General features: G+C 42.2%; 2 protein-coding genes across 4 annotated transcripts in view; one reads left to right on the forward strand and one right to left on the reverse strand.

Moving 5' to 3' along the window:
- The window catches only part of MAF (MAF bZIP transcription factor), a 306,049-nt gene extending 300,436 nt beyond the window's left edge, over window positions 1-5,613 (forward strand). Inside the window, exon 2 of one of the 3 annotated variants that reach the window (XR_009556202.1) lies at window positions 5,068-5,147. Coding sequence is in view for 1 of the 3 variants with exons in the window: in XM_060254429.1 (XP_060110412.1) it covers window positions 5,068-5,116 (49 nt within the window). In the remaining 2 variants the exon portion in view is untranslated. Of the gene's footprint in view, window positions 1-5,067 lie in introns of all 3 variants that reach the window. The other 2 variants (XM_060254429.1, XM_060254430.1) reach the window with 2 other exon arrangements.
- Window positions 5,018-17,157, reverse strand: part of WWOX (WW domain containing oxidoreductase) — a 778,310-nt gene continuing 766,170 nt past the window's right edge. Inside the window, exon 9 of the mRNA XM_060254428.1 lies at window positions 5,018-6,608. Coding sequence (XP_060110411.1) covers window positions 6,420-6,608 — 189 coding nt within the window. The 3' untranslated portion in view covers window positions 5,018-6,419. The remainder of the gene's footprint in view (window positions 6,609-17,157) is intronic.

The following is a 17,157-nucleotide window of genomic DNA, read 5'->3' on the forward strand; positions in this document are numbered from 1 at the left end:
TGTCTCTTTCTCTCTCAGTGTGGTTGTTGCGAGGAAAAAATAGAGGAGGGGAGAATGGTGATGTAGGTCACTTTAGGTTCTCCCTGCAGGGAAAAGTGGGGTGGAAATAAATAAATTCATTTGCTCCTCTGGGGAATATTAAGAATTGCTCTTGAAGGGATACAGAGGCCATGAGCCTCCTCAGCGTCTTTGCCCTCCATGACTACTTCAGGTAGTGTGGTCTGTTGTATGACTGTACGCTCACCTTTCTCAAATTTGCTCCTGTGGTCCTCTTCTGGATCGCAGTCTCAAGCACAGACTCATAGGACTCTGTTAGGGAAGGGGGGTGGAGATACTTTAAGGCACCAATTTAGGTAAATTATCTGGTACTGCATATATCAACTGATCAATAAATAAATTTGACTGAAGGGAAATGCACTGAATTACGTACCAAAGTACAATGCGAGGTTTAAAGCTAATGGCTTTGAATTATCGAGTACTTGAACCATTTATCAAAACGCAAAGTAGCAATTATTTTGGAAATATTGTTCCTTTTTATTTATCACAAAGCTATTTCATTCCATTTTTAATACTGCTACATTGGTTGCAGAAGGGAGGGTTTCTAAAGTGATGGAAGGCTGTAAGTAACTTACTGTCAGAGGTGGATTTTAGCCTTATGTCAGGGCTTGGCTTAGTAAAACAGATAACAACAGGCCCCTTTAAACTTGTCAGACCCCAAGTCTGGGTGGGGAATCCCCAGGTTTTGCAGGCTCCTCCCCACTGCCAGCCAGCTGGCCGGCGGGGGTGGGGAGCTGCACCCTACCAGCCACAATGTGCCTTTAGATCTCAGGCAGGGTTAGATGCTTGCAAGCTGCTTCTGTTTTAGAAGGGGGGTGTATGCCTTTAAATCTTAGACTGAAGTCACAGGGGGGTGGGTGAGGAGGCAGAACCATGCGTATTACAGAAACCAGAGAACCCAGTCACTGTTCAGTTTGCATTCCTTTCAGAAGCTGCTTGGGATAATAAAGAGATAGTAAAAAGGGGTGGGTAGTTAACAAACTAGAGTCTGATTGTGAGACACAGCAAAACTCCATCCCTAAACCTCTCTCTCCTTAAATTGGTTGAAATACAGCAGATTGTTACATTCAGCAACTCCAGTGAGTAAAGGTATCTATTCCATTGCCCCGGGGAGATCACAAAAGTGCAGGCATGCAAACTGTTTATTTTGGCTGCTTTGTGAGTCTGTGGGTGTGTTCACTTTCATTTAGCAACTGCTGGGGAACAAAAAAGGCAAAAAAGAGGAGGAGGAAATGAAGACAGTTAAGGGGAACTGCACTGCTCTGCTGTATTTTTATTTATTTATTTATATGGAATGGGAAGGTCTCCTGGCTCCACCTCCAAAGTCCCCAGATATTTTCTGAGTTGGACCTGGCAACCCTAGGCCCCTTATCTAGGGAGATTATATAGGGAGGGTAAGAAAGGCCCTGTTGAATCAAACCTAGGTCCACCTTCCCTGAATTCTGTTTCCCACAAATGCCTCTGGGAATCCCCACAACCTGGACACAGAGGTCAAAGTTCCCTGTTGTTACCTCCCAGCTACTAGCATTCAGAGGTACACTGCCTCCAAACCTGGAGGTTCCATTTAGCCATCTGGACTAACAGCAGTCATGGGCTTTTATTCCAAGAGTTTAAAAGCTATCTAGAAGAGAGGAGAAGAAGAGGAGATTGGATTTATATTCTGCCCTTCACTCAGCCTCAGAGTGGTTTACAATCTCTTTTCCCTTCCTCTGCTCACAACCTGTGAGGTTGGTGGGGCTGAGAGAGCTCTTTTGAGAACTGCTCTTGAGAGAACTTGTGACTGACCCAAGGTCTCACCAGCAGCTGCATGTGCAGGAGAAGTGGGGAAACAAACCCTGTTCTCCTAGATTAGAGTCCGTGCTGTTAACCACTACACCAAACAGACTCTCTAAACCTAGTGGCTATTACTACATCTTGCTGATTTTTAAAAGAAAATTGTTTCTCTCCACTTTGGAACCTAAAGCAGTCATTCTCCTCACCTTCATATTATTATTACCATAGGATTGCCAGCCTCTAGGCATTGGCTGGAGGTATGGGATTACAACTGATTTCCAAGCAACAGTGATCAGTTCATCTGGAAAAATGGCCTCTTTGGAAGGTGGACTCCATGGCATTATATCCAATTGAAGTCCCCCCCCCTCCCCAAAATCTCCAGATGTTTCACAACCCGGAGCTGGCAACCCTACCTGTTAGGTAGCTTCGGCTGAGAGTGTGTAACTGCCCAGGGTTACTCAGCAAGCTTACATAGCAGAATAGGGATTTGAATCTCTGTGAATCTCACAGATCCTAATCTGACTCTCTTATCAGTACACCACACTGGCAGATGATTGTACAATTCTATATTGTGTGAAGAAGCACTTCCTTGAACCTACCACTCCTCAGTCAATTGTGTGGGATGGACTGTTGAGACCAGGCCATTCTGTTGTCGCTGAGAGGCACTGTATGTTTGAATAACCTGGGATTCAGAAAAAAATGGGATTCCTGCTTACTCAGTTTTACAGTGTGGCAACGTACCACAATACTAAGGAGGAGGGCCTCTGTGTGCAGAAATGCTGCATGTAGAAATTCATCTTCCATTAAAAAGGATCAGGTAGGAGGTGATGTGAAAGATCTCAGCCTGAGACCCTGGCAAGCCACTGCCAGTCTGAGTAGACAGTACTGACCTTGATGGACCCAGGGTCTGATTCAGTACGTGGCAGCATCATGTGTTGAGTAATCCAGTAGCAGGGCTTTCCTAAGCAGAGATGCCTCCACAGAAGCCCACTGATGGTAAAGGACTCTGATATCAAAGGGCAGAAGGATGTAGATCTTTTCAAGCTGAAGAAAAACAAAATGTCTCGGATAGTTCTTTGAGTTTGCAATTAACAGTGAAATTCTTTTTGTAACAAGAAAAATGGCTCCCCTGGTGCCAAAAACAAGAGGAATCAACTTGACTTTTTTTTAAAAAAGGTAACTCACTTCAACCCTGAATAAAGAATAAAAATTCTTGCAAGGCTTCAGTTGCCTGCTTTCAAGACTAAATGTGAAAACAGAACAAAATGTCAGCCCTTACATGGTGGAGGGGCTACTGGTGTGAACCGCAAGCTGGAAAGTCCCCAGTTCAAAACTGAACTGTCTTTGCCTGAGTCTCGTATCAGCAGTCGGGGAATAATACCATGCGGGGTTACTGTCATTAGCTGTCACTTTTGCCAGAGGGCCACTTTGAGGAATGGGTGGAGGGCCACAATCCCACCATGTTACCCCCAAGGGGACCAAGGCTGCCCAACACTGAGGAAGGGGGGTGGACAGAACCTCTCTCTGGGGCTTCCAGTTATTCATCCCTATGGATTGCTGTGGATGTGTACATGACATACTTTCTATCGGTGCTTTAATTTAAAACAACAACAAAACCTTAATGGCTTTAGTTTTAGTGCAAGTGATAATCAGATTGCCAGCATTTATATTTATATATATAATTGACTTCTCTTCTAGATTTTAGGAATCAGCTTGAGAAGTGAAGGGTATCCTAGCATTCAAAAAGAGGAATGGGGAATAATTCACCTTTGGAACAGAAGGAGATAGCGATATCTGTTAGAAACCCTGAGGTATATTGTGACCAGCATTCCCTCTAAGCTGAGTTAGCGTGAGCTAGCTCACAGATTTTTAGCCTCCAGCTCACAGCCTTAGCTCAGGAAGGATGACCCCAGAGAACAATAATTTATGCAGTAGCTCACAACTTTAATGGCAGCAGCTCACAAAGTAGAATTTTTGCTCACAAGATTCTGCAGCTTAGAGGGAACATAAATTGTGACAGGAGACAGGAGGGAAGGAAGGTCCATGTATGATACTCAGCAGCACTGGCTGTATAGAATAAAATGATTTAAAGCCTGCATGTGAAAACAGACCAAAATGTTAAAGCCTACATAATGCACGTTCCCAAAAGGATGTGCCATTGCAACAGTGAACAGCACCAGGGGTCTGTGCTACTTGTTATTGTCTATTTAAGGGTGAAGGTTGTTCTTCAGACTGTGTCTGAAGACTGACTCACTGCCTGCTAAATTTTGACTATGTTCTCAGGATAATTTCTTATTTTACTTCTGCTGCTTCTGTACCACCAGGTGTCACAAGAAACTTTTGGGAGCATGTGGAAAGACCCTAGGATATGGACCCTCCTCTCTACCCATGTTAACCCAGGGTTCTGAGGGTTACCTCTACAGTGGGGAGGGGCTGCAGCATGGGCTTCTGCAGTGTGAGAGGGCATGATTGGGTGACATGTAGGCACATATGGACCAGTAGCTTGCATCTGGCAGTCTGAGCCCCTCTTAGATTTGGTTTTGGGAACTCTCCTGAGGTAGAACAAAATGGTCTCAAAGTGTTTGGACAGCAAAGGACACAGTGATCAGCTTTCAATTTACAAAGGCTTTGTGTTACATTTCATGGGAATCTGGTCTGATTTAGACAGTTGAGATCCACCTTGTGCTCCATTTAAGAGGCATTCTAGGTGTAACCAAGAAGTAAAATCCTGTCTGGACAGTTCCAGAATACAGATGAGGAAGTGGCATGTTGCAATTAAGAATCTTGAAAGTTGTCCTCCAATTATCTCTTCCCCAAACCAAGGAGCCAATCCTGGCTAACCTCCACCTTACTAGGGCACAGGGTGCTTGGTAAGAAACCAAGCAACATCACTTTTAGATCAGCACCGTCCCATTCACAAACAGCTACCTCTGTCTTAGGGAGATGCTTAGCTTGCAACTCCCAGACATGCTGTGTTTGGCCCCAGCATGCATGGCAGCCATTTTGCAGTTTCTCCTCGTGATAGCCATTTTGTGTTGACACCCACAGACAGTCCTCAGACTTCCAAAGTGCCCACAAGATCAATGAGGTTTAGGAGTCCTGTCCTACCCATCAGGCGTCTTGAGTAAAAAAAAGTGTCAAAGATGCACAGATCATTATTGTCCAGAAATAACTGACAAATAGGCGATTTAAACCACCACCTTTTATTTATTTTTATTTATTTTCTTTTGCTTACAGAAAACCTGATGCTGGATTGCAGATGGCTTACAACAATTTTCTGGCATGAAGACAGCTTCAAAGCACAAGCAAAATAATCCCCACAGACAAATGAACTCAGAACAAAGGAAGAACAAAAATAATGGCGTTTCCATGGCGTTGAAGAGTTCTTTATTTTTCCTCAAGTTTTCTTTTCTTAAAAAAAAAAAGGAACTTTCATGGGAACAAGACAGACTTGCTCTTCAGGTGACAAATATTCAAGCATGTTCTTTTACTACATTTAAATTGAAAAAAAAGAAAGGAAGGAAGAAACTGAACGGGAACACAGTGCCGAGAGAACCTGGGACACTGGAGACATCCGGTAGAATCGAACCTTCCTTAAAACTGTAATCCAAGAACTTGAAGGAACACATTTGAACCCCCTTTCAATTGATTACATCCTCTGTGTTTATAAAAGAGACAACATTATCTCAATAATATTTAGAGAATGGTTTGCAAATGTACCTTTTAATATCATATTTTAAGGAAATCCTGCAATATATTTAATTAGAAACAGAGTTAACCTGGACTTTGGGCACCTTCTCTTTCTTGGCAAGGTAGTTTTATTTGCAGCCAAGGAGACTTTTTGATTATTTAAAAGTTGTGGGTGGTTTTGTCACACCCTCTCTATATTAACCGTTATCAGCATCACGGGCAACGGGAGGCCCTCATCAGAGACTTTAAAAAACCCGGATCACAATCTGAAACCCCAGAGGGTCGTTCCTGTCTTCTGAGCCATGTTTTTGAGCAGAAGGGAATCCAATAGGGCCACCCTAAGCAGAATTCCACCCCTGTAAGCCCACCGATGTCGATGAGCTTAGAAGGGTGTTACTCTGCTGAAGATGCACTGTGGGCCATTCACACATCATGAAGCAGCTCCCAGTGAGTGTACCTGGGTCATAAGCATTTTCACATGCACTCTCATCTTTTTTTTTTTTTAAAGATGTACACTTAAAAAGGGGGGATGTACACCTATAAAACCCCAGTGGGTATGGCATTAAAAATTGTTCCATGGTCCTTTGAACTGAGAATAATCGAAGCAACTAAATGCAGAAGGCCTAAAGGCTGGCAAAGCTATACTGTCTGCAAACCCCTCCCTGATCCCCAGTCCCCCAACCTGTTTTTTTTTTAAATAATTGGCCTCTACGTCATCACTGCTACCATATAACCCTAGCTAAGGTGTACATGTAACCTTCTAAACGATAGGCTTGGAAAAGGTTCCAGTATTGGCATTTCTTCTTTTCTCTACCCCCCCCCCCCACCGCCATTTCCCCTCTCTCACTTTCTGCCTGAGTAGCTATACTTGGTAGGTTTCTGTCCTCGAGATGCTCTTCTTATTTGCTGGGGCTGCCAACACGTTCTTGGATCAGCTTCTCACTCAGCTCCCACAAGGCCTTGGCAGTTGTCTCATTCTCCGCCTCTGCTGATGGTGAGCAACGGCAGCAGTTGTTGAAGTACATCCCGCCCAGGCCTTCCAGCTCGGGGGCACAAGCGCAGTAGACACTGGTGGCAGCTCCTTGTTGCTGCAATTAAAGAAAAATGACAATAAATGCAAGTTTTAAGAGAGGTCACAACTGAGATCCCTGACATATCGCAACTATGCTCGGTCCCAGAGCTCCCCAAAGGGCTTGACTAAGACAAGCCCCCCAGCTTTCTTTCAGAGCATGCTGTTATAAAGTAGTAACATCTACTTTATAGTAAGTGTGGAGGCACCAGATTTTGTGTTCTAATGGGCTACCAAAAGCATTCCTCTTAAAACCAATACAGTATCCTGGTATTTATGTTATTTACATACAACAATCTTATTCATTTTGATGGTAAAAATGAAGGGTTGGCAACTTTGGGGAATTCTTGGAGATTTGGGGGAAGCTTTGGGATGTTGGGGTTTAGGGAGGGAGGGATTTCAGTGGGGTGTAATGCCATTGACCACCCTCCCAACCAGTCATTTTCTTCAGGGGAACTGATCTCTGCTGTCTAGAGATCTCTTGTAATTCTGGGGAATCTTCATGTTCCACCTGTGGGGTTGGGAACCCTAAAAAATAACATGGCTGCAATAGCTAGCAAGGGAAAGATATTTGGGAAGGAAAGTGATGGAGTTTGAGGCCACAAAAAGTGTTAACCTGCCCTGGCTAGATAGCTCAGTTTTGGGAGCACAACTCTTTAAAAACTTGACAGTACAAGTTGGCATTTACTTTGGTTTAGTGTCTCAGTAACAACAACAGGTATTGGCATGTATGACTGAGGTTTGCCATCTGTCAGAGAACAGAGCTTGCTGCTAATCATCATGAGGATTTTTTAAAAAATCAATGGGTGTTGTGGGTTCCTCAGAGTTCTCTGGGGGCAAACACCCTGGGCCTCCTTCAGAAGCCTTGCTCAAATAAAATAATAATGATAACATGGTAGTTGCAGCTCATTTCCAGATTGCTGACCCACTAGCAAAGGACCACTTGCATGTAGAGCAGCACATGGGGAACTTATAAATTGAGTGGGACAGCCTGCAATGCTAGGACAGAAGTGAGCCAGAAAAAAAAGAAGTCATGTTGAACAAGATAGGCTTAATGACCATCCATTTCATTTGTTTTCCAGACCCATCCTATTCTTTTGCAAGGGTGATACTTTTTAGGGTGTCTGGGCAGCATATCTCTACCTCCCCTTCATACGGGATTCACAGAGCCTTTTAAAGCAGAATTATACCCTGGAGCCCTAATGGCCCAGACCAGCCTGATCTTGTCAGAGCTCAGAAGATAAGCAGGATTGGCACTTGGACAGGAGACTGCCATGGAAGCCTGGGGTTTGCTAAGCAGAGGAAGGCAAAGTGTAATGTACTTGAAGACGAGACGTGTCGAAGGCAACATACTTTATTAGCTGGTACATCACAAGAGGGCGAAATGCAGGCCGGGTCCCGCTTTATATACAATACCCGGAACAGCCCTCTAACTGGCCCAGTCCAATCCTGGCCAGTCAAACTTCCCGCCACAGATCTTAATTGGCGGAGTACTTTCGCACGCTACACCCAGTGACCAGGGGACTTCCTCTGGTCACCTCTGCTGCCTCGCTGTGCAGTACTTCCGGATTTCATTGCAAGACACAACACAAAGGCAAACCACCTTGCCTTGAAAACCCCATGAGGTGAAACTTCATGGGGTTGCTCTGCAACTCAATAACATGTTTTACTTTAAGCCCCATTGGCTTCAATGTCCGTAGAAAGGCGTATGTAACTCTGCTTGGGATGGCACCATCAGTCCCACAAGCATTGCTATTTCTGGCCATTTCACTAGTTCTCTGTCCTTTAATTGTTTTGATGAAGGACCATGTTAGCTATTATGCTAAAGGGCTGATCAGCTTTTACTGATAATACCACTGTAGGAAGAATCAAAATGTCAGAGCCAGATCTGGGGGGCGGGGGGCAGAGAGGGCGCTTGCCCCAGGCTCCACTGGGGGAGGGTGCCAAATTGGGTATGGAGTCCATTCTATTCTATGGACCCATAAAATAAAATGGGCCTATAAGAGAACACCATTTTTTTTTAAATTTTGGCCACGCCTCTCAAAAAACATGTAGATCCAGTCCTGCAAAATGTAATGGCAGCAAATGCTCTAAAAAGAAGTTTGCTTTTAAAAAAATCAAACTTTGGACCATGCTGAGAATTTCTCTCACATACTAAGATGGCAGCACCTTATTTTACTGCTCAAACAGTCTTTGGTGGGTCTTGAAGACACATTCAAAAATACATGAACACACAAGAAGCTGCCTAATACTGAATCAGTCACTACTGTCTACTCAGACCAGCAGCAGCTCTCCAGGACTTCACGCTGAGGTCTTTCATATGACCTACAACCTGGTACTTTTAACTGGAGATGCCAGGGATTGAACCTGGGGCCCTCTGCATGCTAAGTGAATGCTCTACCACTGAGCCACAGCCCCCCCCCCCAACATACATCATTTGCATAGCTGCTTGAAGTGTGTGGAGCATCATACTTGTGCAGTGCACTTATGAAGCTCTAGCTCAGGTGGGCAGACTTTGCAAATACCCAGCTATATTTTCTTGATGGGTGGGAGCTGTGTTTGTAGAGCTTGAGAATCTGTTTTAGCATTGTAAACGGGGGGGGGGGGGGGGCAGTGTTTTCCAAATTCCTTGACATTTACTGCTTTGCTATTCTAAGGCTACCTAATGGATTTTATTTTTATTTTTTAAAACCCTTTTGTTCCAAACAAACCTGGCCACTTCAATTATGGTCTATCACATAAAGTGCCACTGGGACTGGTGCCAAAACTGTCCATATATCTCCGGTCAACAACTTAAATGGCGTGGGTGACACCAGCAGCCACAGTAAAGAATGTGGATCTTAATTTGTACAACTCCAGGGGTTTTCTGCTCTCTTCAAGGCCTGTTTCTAGCAATATATAAATCTTTATGAAATATGGTAGCAAGGTTAGAGCTGGGAAGAAGCCGTTTTCTCCCTCCTGTCGATTTCTCTTAATTCAGTGTATAAACCTATGGAGGCAGGACTGCCAACTCACCACTGCCACCCCATCTGTGGCCATCTAGAGGCAAATGATTGAAAACACAACTGTATGTCTTGACTGAGTGGGGCAACTCAGGATGAAAAGGTACAGGAGAATACAGAATCCTGATTCCTGGAAATATTGGTGGTTCATGGTTGCAACAGTTTCTAAGCCCTCGTGGCTGCATGAAAATATGATAACAATGCCTGTTGAAATCAAAGGGATATGATCAAGGAACAAATCTCTGGAAGATCCCTGACTGGTCTGCTACTGTTCAGTTTAAATGCTTGGTGGGGGGAATACGTGATTGGGGAAGGGGCACATGGGCTCAGATAGATTGCTTAACACCTTCTCCTATACCTTTTTCTTGCTCTAAATTGCTCAGCTTCAGATACAATTTACTCTTGGGAGAGGGACTGGTGTAATGCATACTGCCACCATTTTCCTCCCATGAAACAAATATGGGGGTGACTTGGAAAATGCAAAAGGTTAAACATCCCCAAGCCCTGCTCCCCCAATAAAATCAGCAGCTTGAGTAAAATCCTCAAATCCCAGTCTCCACTTGAACTGAACTAAGGAAGTGAAATCTCTGATCCCCTGTAGCCCTCAAGCAATGGGGGGGGGCTTTATTAAGGAGAGCTTGCCCCCCCCCTTTAATTCAAGTCCTGCTGTTTCCCTATCCAACAGCTGCGTTCAGTCCCAAAAAGAAATTGATTGTAGGTTTTCCAGCATATCATGTAGGCTCCCTCTGAGGATTCTAATGCAGGGATTTAGGCTTCAGCCCAGCAGCTGCCATTCCACATACCTAGCAAAACCAGCATGCACTATTCAAAATGGTAAAACAAATGATGGGAGGGGGGGGGGAGAATGAGCCCAAGATCATTGTTTGATTTGTCTGACATAGATGGGACATTGGACTGACTTGAACCTGGCGCAGAACTACAGTTGTTTGGAACAGCACATTAAAACTTTTTAAATGTGAAGCTAGAGCAGTGCTCATGATATATGCTTGCCAATTCATTGAAATCAACAGAATGCAGGTTGAGCGTCTGTGAGGAAGGCATGGTTCCATTTTGCTTGGAAGCCTTAATTAAAAATAATAGGCTCGATCACTTAGGGAGACAATATGCGTTCAGGCCTAATTTAAAACCAATACGGTTTATCCAGCGCCTTATTAGAATACAAGTGTATTCATGACTCTAGTAAATAACTATAATTCCAAAGCAACCATGGTAAAAGAGATGGCTGAATCTGGCACCCTCCAAAATTAAGCCAGGGTAAGTAAGTACCGAATAGTGTGGCAGAGGCAATTTTTTTCTCCATCCCAATGCTTGTTCTTAAAGTTATTTTCCTCTCTGAAGTCTTTATGGGAGCTCACAGGCTTGACAATGTACTTTTGATATTTAACAAATACAAGAGACTAAAGCAGGGGTCCCCTAAGTGTTGCCCATGAGTGCCATGGCACCTGCCAAGTGGTTGTGTTTTTTTTTAGAAAATGAGTAAGGCCCGGTAGGGCTCCTGCCCACCAGAGCTTCTGATCGGCCAATGGAAGCCCAATTGGCTGTTCAGATTAAAATAACGTTTCAGTGGCAGCTTTCAGTACATTGTCAGTTTTATACTGTCTCTCATTCCTTTTTTTCCCAGTGTCTTTTTGAAAATTACTCTTGTCCCCTGTACATGGGCTTCCTCTTTGTGTGTGAGTGTGGCTCCACCTCCCATAATGACTATTTTATGGTTGGCGTCACTCCCATAGGGGCTATTTTGTAGTTGCCCCCCATGTGTCAAAATTCCAAAGCTGCTCATTGGCTAAAAAGATTGTGTTCTCCTGTACTAGAGGACACAGGGACTTTCTGCATCTATGACTTGTGGTAACATCATGATTACAGCTTCTCAGGAAATGAAGTGAACAGCAAAACTCAGAGCAGCCAATCACTATATTAAGGACCAAATGCAGTTGTAATTTTTTTTTTCAAAAAAGCCTTCCTTCAGAGAAATGAACTCATTTTCATTGATAAATTGTTTAAATGTTCTTGAAGTTTACTGTATCACATGATGTCTCTTTAAGCATTTCTTCTATTGAGACTGGTTTGCTTGCTCTGCCCCTGAAGAAGTCTTGTGACTGGAAACATAGGGAGTTGGATCCAACAATTTCCATCCACCAGCTGGAATCAATGGCTTCTGTTCCTCCAAGAAGAAAGGCTTCCTTTTGTCAGAGGAAGGCTTTCTCCATGGAAAGAAACCTTATTATTGCACCACTTCTGTTGGGACTTTAATGTTTACATTTGGGACCTCCCTTCTTCCACTTCTTGTTTTCATTATCTCAATTTAACTAGCTGTCAAAGCAGACATAGGATCTAGAGACTGTTTACTTAGCCCTTTTTAAAAAAATAGGAATCAATGGCTTAGTCCACCACCTCAAATGATGGGCTTGTTAGCAAACATCTCCTTCCACAATCAACATCTTGATGATAGTTCAACATCTTGGTGATAGGTGATGGCTTTGCTTGTCATATGTGGGCAAAATGTTGTGATATATAAAGATATGGCTAAAATTCAGGGGGACGTTCCACTGGACCCCAAAGTGGATTTGATGACAGAGGTGTGCTATTTGAGGTTGGTGTGAGGATGGTTGATTGGGGAAGGGGGAGTTGAAGAACTCTACTGTCCAAGAGATGGGGACACGGCCAGTTTTGAATCTGAACTTGGAACCCATTTACATTTACATAAATTCTGATGAGACCTTAGCCCTTTCGAACTTGGGATCTGAAAGCTCTTATTCTTTTCAGTGGAGCTGATATAGTTCTCATTATTTTCAAACCAAGCACACCTATTCAAGTTAAATTTGACAGCTTTTGTTAAATTACACTATTTAATGTCATTTCCATGAAAATATCCTATAAAATTTAAAACCTGGATAAGAACTAACTCTATAAGCCGATGTAATAGAATAGAGAATGATAGACTTTCTGTATTTTAGTTTAGTTTTTTAAAGAATTTCACAGCATGAATATAATCACTCTTATTACATTATAGATCAATCCAAAGGCAACTACAGAAGAATTGTCATTTCCATAAACCTGTATAGGATTTTTCTGGGTAAAATAAAGTGAATATGATCTATGCAAAAGGCTAGTTTTTCTGCTCTTGCTAAAAAAAATATTTTGCTGTTCTTCATTCCTGCACAGACCAGTTATCAATGATAAACAAGATTATCCATAGTTTTCTATTTGCTTTGCAATGAATATATCAGTTTAACTCCCATAGTCCAAACATAAGCTGCTAAAAGCCTCTTGCGAACTCAAGTCCTCCATAATAAATAATCTTATGTCCTTCCCCCCCTTAATTAAAATCTCTTATTATTCCTGGGGCTGTCACCCAATCAAAGAAGACTATTCTAGTCAACAAATTTAATTTATTACATTTGCACAATTTTACATACCTTTTTATGTGCACAAAATCAATTAATTCTAAAGGATAATAGAGCCCCTTCTGAACCTGGCTGCTTGGAATTTGGGAAGGGAAGGGAAAAACACAATTTGTTCCCTATAAAATAGTGCCTGATCAACTGGGACTATTTCTTAAAACAATTTGGAAGATTGTTAATCCATTTCATTAAGTGATTACTGGGTTAGCCCTAGTTGCAGTTGATTTATTATGAAATATGCATTTGAAGAAACAGGAATTCTGATTATTTTGGTTTTAGATTTCAACCCCACCCCCCACTCCCAACTAACACACACATTTGGCCTGGTGTGTGCATGCTTCAGGATGAGGTAAGCAAATTCTGAAGTGGAAAAATGGACTGTACCAGGTGGGAAGAATGACATTTCTAATATCCCCCATATAAAGCTTCCCTCAACAACGTTCAGCCAGTCGGGGAGAAGATGACAGCTTAACCCTTAACATGCTGTAGTAGTTTGCCACTCGAGTCATGGAAATTATTTATGTGAGGGAATTTAGAACAAAATAAAACCTTCCATTGCAGTCTGAAGTTGTACTGTATGGTCTACCACTTGATCACTCTTTCACCTCATTCTGCTGGATGTCTAGACCAGGCCTTAGAGCAGGCACCTCTGTTAGGAACACCATTCCTAACTTCCTGCTTCATGCTTTTAGAAAGCAAGTAGGGGTAGGGGAGGCTTATGCCCAGCAGGGCTTCTGATTGGCTGTGCAGATTAAAAGACATCCTCTTAAACAGAGCTTCTGACTGAAACTGTTAAGAGTTATCATTAGAGTTGTATACAGCCTCACTCCCTGACGTTTTGTGGGTGGTTTTACCTCCTGTGGCAGCCATTTTATGATTGTTTCTATTGTCCTGTGTAAGAATTCCAAAGGTGCCCATAGACTCAAAGCAAATCATTTCCTCTGTGTCTTAGAAGAAGAGAAATTTACTAGATCAAGTCAAGTGATTTACATTAAAAAACAACAACACCTCAGCCACTCTGTTCATTGGAGTGGAGACACCTTTCTGATTGATTAAAAACGTTTAACTCAATCAACTGATCCAACATTGCAGCTCTGCTGATTACTCAGGTTAAACTTGTGAGGTGATAAGCTTTTGTTTAATTATCAGAATCCATTTATCAGTTCATCCCCACCACACTTCCCTTCTGTTGTGAGACCTTGCAGGTGGTTGTGGACTGGGAAAAAATAGCCCCAAATGTACCATTTCTGACTAGGGAAAAAGACAACTACCATACACTGGCAGAGTTGCCTGCTACAGCCAGCACTGGGTGAGCCAAGTATCCAAGAAAATCTGACTAAGCTTATTGGAGAAGAGAACTTAATAACTGAAGGGAAGACAGCTGATGGCCTCACAGTGAATGGACAATGGGGGAAGAAATACGTAGCTTAGAAATGCTAGAGAAGCCAAAGCACCTTTTTTATATGTACAGAGAACAAGTGCTGGGGGGGGGGGGGGCGGGAATAGGCCTATATTAGTTTAATTGATTCAGGGTTTCCAACCTTTAGGTGGAGCCTGGAGATCTCCTGGAATTACAACTGATCAACACACTACAGAGATCAGATCCAGGCTATAAGGCATTATAGTCAGCTGAGGTCCCTCTCCTCCCCAAACCCTGTTCTCCTTAGGGTTCGCTCCCAAATCTCTAGGAATTTCCCAACCCAGAGCTGACAACCCAAGCTTGAGAACTGAAGTTCTGTGAGGAATAGATAAAGGCATCTAATAGGATTCTCAGCACTTTCCCCAAACTACTATTCCCAGAATACTTTGAGAGAAGTCATGACAGGCACTGTCATAAACTCTATTTAACTTTGTGGCATAGATGCACCCTTAATTATTCATTTTTTTTAAAAGGCATCTTTATAAGGGAAAAGACTAATAGGCTTCATAATGTATATTAATTGGGGATGATGAGGAGGAGTATTTGTTTTGCTCACTGTCTTTCTGGTTCACGTACCATCAGTGTAAGACAAAAGAGGATGTCAGGAAACTAATTAGTAAACAATTCCAGACTGCTGATCCAAGATGAAAGATCCTCTAAACTGATAAAAAGCATGCTTTAATCACCACCGAATGGCTTTCACTGCCAGTTGCTTTGTGCCATGTTCATACGTCATTTTGGGTTTTTTTAAAGAAAGCACAGTATAAAAGACTTTATCTTAACCAGCCATTAAAACCCCTTCAAACAATGAGCCTGTCAGTTGTCACAAATAGTTCACATCCTATTGTGGTCCCCTTCCTCTCCAAATTGTAATCTAAACAATGGTTTTGGATTTGGACAATCTAAACAATGTTTGTTTCCACTCTATTCAGGCTGTCAAAAGATTGTCAGCTGCATACGGTGCTAATGGTCTGAGATGAGGTCAACCCATATTAACTGGCAACAGAAATGGGGCACTGGAGTGACTCAGGTACAGGGCAAAGAATCAGGGAGAAGCCCAAGCAAATCTTTAATCATGCTTCAAATACTGTTTCCAATCCAGTTAAACATTTCAAAGCTGCCAATGGGGGACATCTTTACAGCCTACAGATGGAGGAAAAAAGGAACTCTTTCCAAGGGCTTTTGTTGAATTAAATTCAAGAGCTTCTTAGTAATGCTCTATGTTGCATGTTACTTGTTAAGTTTTAATGAACGATTGTGCCAAATTCTGTGTTGGCAAGTCTCACCTGCTTTTTCAATCCCAGCTTCAGTCCAGATTAGATTAGATTTCATTTATACTATGCCAAAAAGTAGTGCACAGCCATCAGTCACAGCACTGTGAACATAATTTCCCATTGCCATTCCAGTTTCAAGTCATATTTTAAATCCTCTGATCTGTCCTTACTTTTTTGTGTTAGTAAAGCAAAATCCTAGTTATATGTAAGGAATTTCAGCGTAGAATTTGTTCCTTCCTTTATTAACCAATTGATATTAGGGGATTCAGTAGTTTTCAGTATTAGAGTACAAAAGACATATCCCCAAATAAGGGTCAAAATTTTCATTTCTATGTAACTTCAAGGGATAAAAATCACATTCCACTGGCCTAATCCATTTGCCTCAAGATATACAAAGGAACAAAGATTGGATCCAAAAATGTCTTTCAGCAAGCAGAAGAGTATGCACAATTTGGATACAAGCCTGTGTTTCTTTTGCATTTCATAAACAGCATTTTAAAAACATCTACTGGACAAATCAACTTTGCTTTGTAACCATTAGATTGTTACCATTATTGGAGTCCAAACACAGGTCATTGTTCCAGCTCCAAATGATGCTGTTGCAGATTAACTGACGTAGTTGTTTGCTAAATTTGCATTAGGAATAGTATAGAATTTATTATCAAGTGACATATTGAACTGCAATGACTCTGTATTGTATAGCAAACAGTATTGGATCTCCTCAATTTGAAACACATCTACTTTTTAAGTCCATTGATTTCATTGGGAGGTTTAAGTATGCATTTAATGTTCCCATTGAAACTAATGGGACTGAAAGTGCTTTACTTTGGATAGATAGTGTCCATCAGTTGTTGACTTCTATATTGTTCTTTCCATTATATCACAAACATCCCATATCCTTCCATAACTAATTGGCCCAGAACCTTTGATCCATTCTCAAAATGCTACATTTGTCTCCTTTAATTTGGTGCTACATCTCAGATGGATTAATTACATAGAAATGCCTTTGGTTCTTGGCTGTTCTGCTATGGACAGTATACAGTAAACAAATCTCTTAAAACTTCCTTGAATCCCCTCACATTTATGCTATATCTATTCAAGGATGAATTAATAACCACCAAATTGTCATTCTCATTTACATTCTGACTACTACTGCATGACTCAGTCACAGCCCATTTGAAAACATGATGCCTACCTGTGTAACTTTGAAAATGTTCTTCCTCCAATACAGACACAGGACTGGAGTATCACATCCCATGCAAGTGGGAAGGAAGGGAATGGGGATGTAGACTGTGAAGTGCTGTCAAGTCTCAGCTGACTAAAAGCAAATTTAGGCTTTCAAGGCAAGTGAAAAGCAGAAGTGGTTAGCCATTGCCTTACTCTGCGGAGTCTTCCTTGGTGGTTTCCTTTCCAAGTACTAACTCAGAAAGCTTCTGCTATCTGCTGAGAT

Source organism: Heteronotia binoei, chromosome 14 (assembly GCF_032191835.1).
Source record: "Heteronotia binoei isolate CCM8104 ecotype False Entrance Well chromosome 14, APGP_CSIRO_Hbin_v1, whole genome shotgun sequence".
NCBI classification, from domain to species: Eukaryota; Metazoa; Chordata; class Lepidosauria; order Squamata; family Gekkonidae; genus Heteronotia; species Heteronotia binoei.